Source organism: Canis lupus, chromosome 8, assembly GCF_011100685.1.
Source record: "Canis lupus familiaris isolate Mischka breed German Shepherd chromosome 8, alternate assembly UU_Cfam_GSD_1.0, whole genome shotgun sequence".
NCBI lineage: Eukaryota > Metazoa > Chordata > Mammalia > Carnivora > Canidae > Canis > Canis lupus.
This window is the reverse complement of record NC_049229.1, coordinates 60,439,449-60,445,448: the sequence shown is the minus strand read 5'-3', so window position 1 is coordinate 60,445,448 and position 6,000 is coordinate 60,439,449. Positions and strand designations below refer to the sequence as shown.

General features: G+C 35.7%; 1 protein-coding gene across 1 annotated transcript in view; it reads right to left on the bottom strand.

Annotated features, from left to right (window-relative positions):
• Positions 1-1,271: 1,271 nt before the first annotated feature.
• The window catches only part of TTC8 (tetratricopeptide repeat domain 8), a 52,822-nt gene continuing 48,093 nt past the window's right edge, over positions 1,272-6,000 (bottom strand). Inside the window, exons 13-14 of the mRNA NM_001284469.1 lie at positions 3,279-3,362; positions 1,272-1,388 (exon numbers count right to left, since the gene is read on the bottom strand). Coding sequence (NP_001271398.1) covers positions 1,272-1,388; positions 3,279-3,362 — 201 coding nt within the window. The remainder of the gene's footprint in view (positions 1,389-3,278; positions 3,363-6,000) is intronic.

Sequence of the window (6,000 nt, the reverse complement as noted above, 5' to 3'; positions counted from 1 at the left end):
TGTGCTTGAGGAAATTCTCAGGAGCTAAAGAAAAAAACAAACAAACAAACAAAGAAACTAGCACTGGCATATTCTGGGAAAGCAGGAAAAGTTCAAGCACAAGAACAGGGTCCTTCTTGGGTTCCAGTCGTTGACTAGACCACCAACCAGCAGTGTGAAGAAAGCAGGGCCTTGTTTTCCTCATCCGTGCCTTGGAGAGATTCACCTACACATCCTCTAAAGTCACTTCCAGCCTCTAATAAGCTATAATTCCTCAAATTCACATCTTTTTGTTCTGTCAACTAAGTAACACCACTTATACAAATCTCAATAGAAACAAGTATCTGTAAAGTAGTTTCCATGACATTAGAAATTGAAAAATAACATGGAAGGGTGCCAAAGTCCAATATCCAAATTTCTTTGTCCCTTTGACACATTTCCTTGTGTGAATACTTTGATGAGAATCCCACTAGAGATGGGAGAGACAAGTTCAAGAGCCCTTCCAGGATTTTGCATTGTATGGTCCCGGGATCTGGCCTAACTTTCTTGGGGTTGACCACAGGTGGGACTCCGGGCCTGTAACTCCATTTCCAATCCTGATATTCTTATATTGACAATATGATATTCCATAAATAGCTTCTCAGGAAAATACAAAATTGGTGGTACATCAAGTAAAATTAAAATAATGACTTGATTTCTAAGATTACTGGGCTGAAAAATGTGTTTTATCTGAGATGCCTAAAATAAAAACTCACGAAAAATGGCAGAATGATGGTGTTTTACACACTGATTTATTTTAAAGCATAATCTATGAGAAAAGGTATAGTGTCTTACAAAGCATTTGATAAATAGGTTTAAATACAATTTTTAAGCTCTAAATAGTCTCTAATTGGGAGGAATATACACACTTTTAGCCATGAAAGTGCAATTTTTATGGTAGATTTCAGACCTCTGAAGCTACATGTTAGCTAATGGCCAGTTTATTGACATTAAAAATATACATTTATAAAAATTTGAAGAGATTCATGAAAATGTTCCATAAACATTTTTATAAACATCTACCATATAATGTGGAAGACGTTTTCATGATCTGCTTACAAATATTAAATCCTATCTTTTATAATATTATACAAATTATTATTATAAAGTTTGCATTATTAAATTCTTATGTGAACTCCGTTATGTCCTCTTCACTAATATTGAGCACAGGCTTGTATATCAGATATATATACACACTACTTTTTCCCTTGTGTAATGTCCCCTCATAAGAATATACTTGGTCTGTGGGACAATCAGAGCATAGCAAAATGCTGCTTTAGTTGTTTAATTAAATGTTGGGTATCCACATGACCTGGAAATGCTGCTTCTGACTTCTGAGCAGCAACATAGCTTCTTTGTAAATCTCCAATCTGTAAGAAATACCAGAATAAGACCACAGAATCAGACCACAAAAAAAATGAATAAGAAAGTAAAAGTACTACCTGTATACCGTAGAAAATCAAAGCGTTTTTAAGAGTAAATTGTTTGGTTATGCCACTTTGATTTTAGAATTCTTTCACCTAGATTACAATTCAATCTTGAAAAATAAAATAACCAATTATACTAATAATTTCTGCTCCATTACAGCTGTCTAGTTATGAATTCATAGACTTTGTTTTCTTTTCCTATCACAGATAGTATGACAAAAATAAAATTACATTTGCATACTATAAGAGCCAGCTCTATATAGTTTTAGAAAGCCTTAGGACAACTATTTGTAATGTACCATAAAGACATATTTTGGTTAGGGTATTATCTTTTAGATAGAAAATTCAAGCAAAAATGATTATATATAAGATACAACAACATGCTCAGGGAGGTTTTAAATGGTGCTTAGCAGAGTAATGTGGGGGAAGATACCTGGCTTTAGAAGTTTATTAAGGGTATCTCTGATTTTCAATAAATCTAGTGTTAAAGTCCAGTCCCAAAGAAAAGCACACAGTATCTGGATCTGTCTGCATAGATCTGGATTCATGCATACATTTATAAAAAGCAAGAGCTTTTTAGTGTGTGCACACAAAAAAATATCCTAGATAATTCAATGCTGGCAGGTTTGTTTTTTTTTTTTTTTGAAACACGTAATACATATTAAAAAAGTTTCCTAACATACCATTTTCTCTTATGGAAAATATAGTCTTTTGCTTAAAAAATACCTCGTTTGAGTTATATATTATTAAAATGTTGTTTAAGTAAATGGCAGCACAGGGCAGTGGAAAATACATGGGCATCATTGGGAGCTGGGTATAAATTCTGAACCCACCATGGCCATGTGACCCTACGGGAGTCTTTTAAGCTCAACCAGCCTTGTGTTCATTAGAATGTAAGCTGTATAAGGTAGAGGTTTTGTTTTATTCAGTGCTAACATCCTCTGTGCCTAGAACAGTGCTCAATAAGTGAAACATCAGCTGTAGAAAAAATGAGTCAGGAAGGTGAAGGAGACCTACATGGCAGGTTGATGAAAAATCACAGAGGGTGTGTGGAACACCTGCAATGGTGGTTGGCTCTTAACAAGCCCACAAAAATGACAACTTATGAATGACAACTTAGTTCCAGAGCGGAAATGAAAGTGAGGATGGCTTCATGTTCATGCTCTGAAAAATGACATTTTCATAATGTCTTCTGGTCTATAAGGAGTCTTTACACCTATAAACACTTTCAGCCATTTTCTTACCCTGAAAACTCACTTTCCATCTTAAAGGAAGGTTTCTCAGTAAAAGCTAGTTATTCAATGCCTTTTATTTATTGTTGTTCTTATTATTGAAAATGGCATGATTCCTTTTAGCTCTTGGACATTAACTGACTTGAAATACAGTATTAACAGTTGTATTTTTCCCCACATTGTTCACAGCTACAACAGCTTTCACTCCTATCCCTCATTTTATGGCAATTATGCCAGAGCCTTGATGGCAACATGGTCTACAGTAAAATACAGGATTTCTTATAAAAGTCAATTACTAAATCTTTCCTCAACCAAGTTACTTAATGAGTATTTTTTCACGATTAAATGTCATATTTTAAAAATAATTCTGCAATCTATAATAATCTATAATGCAATCTGTAATATTAAGCTTAGTCCATATTCAGTGACATATTTTTTTAAAATTTATTAAACTGTCTCTTGAAATGAAAGACAGGTATATATAATATTTAAAAACACATTTCCATCAAAACATTATTAGAATTTCCTTATTTTTCTATACTTTTTTTAAACCAGGAAAGAAAAAGAAACAGATCAGATGATGAACTGATAAAAAGAATACCTTATCAGAGACAGTTGCAAAATTAAAATGCGGCTCATACATATGGGGTGCCAAAGATGATGCAGTTTGTAATAGTGCTCTTGCCTGTATTAAAAAAAGAAAACAACAAAACAAAACAAGGTGTATGAGCATGTATCAACACTATATTTATGACTTGGGGGTTTTTGTGTCTTCTTTTTTTGGTAAAAGAATCCTTTCCTCAAAATAGCACCTTAATAAACATGATCCTGTGATAAATACAGATGATATTCTTTGTGAAATATGACTTATTGAAATACAATTAGTACTTACATCTTGCCAAAATTATATTAATGATAAAACTGCTTCAAAATATGAAGAAAATTTAAATTTAAAGTCGAGAACCACTGTTCCTAAAAAGTTACTAATATGACAAATTGAAATATAGTCCTCAATACTAAAAAAAAAAAAAAAGTCTTATTAATCTAGTTTTTATTTATGTTGATTGATTCTTAGGCTTCTAATTACATGTTATCTAATGCTACAACAAAAAATTTTTAAAAACCACAGTAAATTTCCAACGCCGGAGTTTGGTGTTAGAAGACCAAGATGAGCACTTATTACACTGTTGACCTCAAAATAACAAGTGAATGCAATTGAAAACATCAAACTTTCGGTTCTCTTGAGTTCTCAAAAAGCAAAATTTGCATCCCCTATAGGATCAAAGGATGGTAAATGTACCACTGCAGGGACCACTGACTGGTGTGAGATGCTCATGCATTCATCTTTAGGACCACAAACTCACCATTCCAAGCTTCTGACCATCCCTCCAACTTGCAGCTAAACCTCTATCCGTGACCTGAAGACAAATCTGTATCTTTTTTTCTTTTTAATGGAAATGGAAAATAACATATTGGGGGGGGGGTACCTGGGTGGCTCAGTCTATTAAGGTCTACCTTCAGTTCAGGTCATGATCTCTGGGTCCTGGGATTAAACCCCGCATCAGGCTCCCTGCTCAGTGGGGAGTCTGCTTCTCCCTCTGCCCACTCCCCCAACTTGTGCTCTTGCATTCTCTTTCTTTCTCAAATAAATAAATAAAATATTTAAAGAAAAAAAAAAAAGGAAAATAACATATGGGATGGTACATATTGATTCTCTTTGTGTTTTACAATTATTTTCTTTTAATTGAGGTATAATTTTTAAGAATAAAAAGAGGGTAGTAGCATGAAAACTTTCACCAAAACCTTTCAAATCAGTTGTATAGCAGAGAAACTGTAATAAGTAGGAAACAAAATCACCAATGTGGCAACAGAGAAAATCACGAAAGCACTTGTTTCATATGGACATAGGTAAAGTTCCATGACAGAACAAGTTCCCATTTTGGAGTACAGTTGACCCTTGAACAACATGGGTTTGAACTGCATGGGTCCACTTATATGTGGATGTTTTCAATAAATACAGTACTGTAAATGCATTTTCTCTTATAATTTTCTTACTCACATCTTATTTCCTCTAGCTTACTTTACTGTAGAATGCAGTATACAGTACCTATGACATAAAATATGTGTTGGTTGACTATGTACGTTCTGGGTAAGGCTTCTAGTCAACAGTGGGTTCTTAGTAGTTATGTTTTGTAGGGGGTCAAAAATATGTGAATTTTCGACCACATGGGGGGTCAGTACCACTAATCCCGTATTGCTCAAAAGTCTTCTGTAGTTAGTTTTTGTTTACAAACTACAAATTCATGGGCAGCCGGGGTGGCTCAGTGGTTTAGTGCTGCCTTCACCTCAGGGCGTGATCCTGGAGACCGAGGATCGAGTCCCACGTCAGGCTCCCTGCATGGAGCCTGTGTCTCCCTCTGCCTGTGTCTCCGCCTCTCTCTCTCTCTCTCTCTCTTTCTCTGTCTCTCATGAATAAATAAAATCTTTAAAAAAAAATACAAATCCATCTTATTTGGAGGAATTTACAAAATAAAGGCAACATCCAAGGATGTTTCTTTTCTCATTTGGCTACAAGTTTATCACTGTGCTTGGGTGACCAGATGGGAGGTTAACACTAGGTCTGCAGGTAAAGTTACCGGCCTTCCTTGCATCCCTGTTTCTTTATCTTTAACATATGGAATGTCATACTTATCTATCCTTGATTGTCGCTAACATTGTATGACTGTACTTAGCATTTTAAGCTTGTTTTTAGAATTTAGTTTATCAAACATCTGCTGTGTGCTCAGTACCATCCTGCCACACCCGGTGCCTTCCACGTATAACCTGCTCATTCTCGCAGAACACCTTCAGGTGCTGCTGTGGCCTCCTTTATATGCTGTCCGTTCATTTCACAAATACTGACCCAGCACCTACCACATGCCAGGCACTGTTTTTGATGCTGAAAATGTAGCCCTTGGAGGACTCAAAGCAGGTCTGTTTTCACGTGGCTGCCATACTACAGTCTATATATAAATATGAACACATCTGATAAAATAAGTATTGTGATAGTACCTGAGGACTCCTTTAGATGTCTGAGATGACCTTTCTTTTCTCTTTTTTTTTCTTTTTTTCTTTTAGATTTTATTTACATTCATGAGAGACAGAGGCAGAGACACGGGCAGAGGGAGAAGCAGGCTCCCTGTGGGGAGTCCAATGTGGGACTCAATCCCTGGATCCCAGGATCATGCCCTGAGTGAAGGCAGACACTCAACTACTGAGCCACGCAGGTGCCTTTGAGATGACCTCTCTAAAGAGGTGGCAATTGTGCTAAGATCCAAATGACA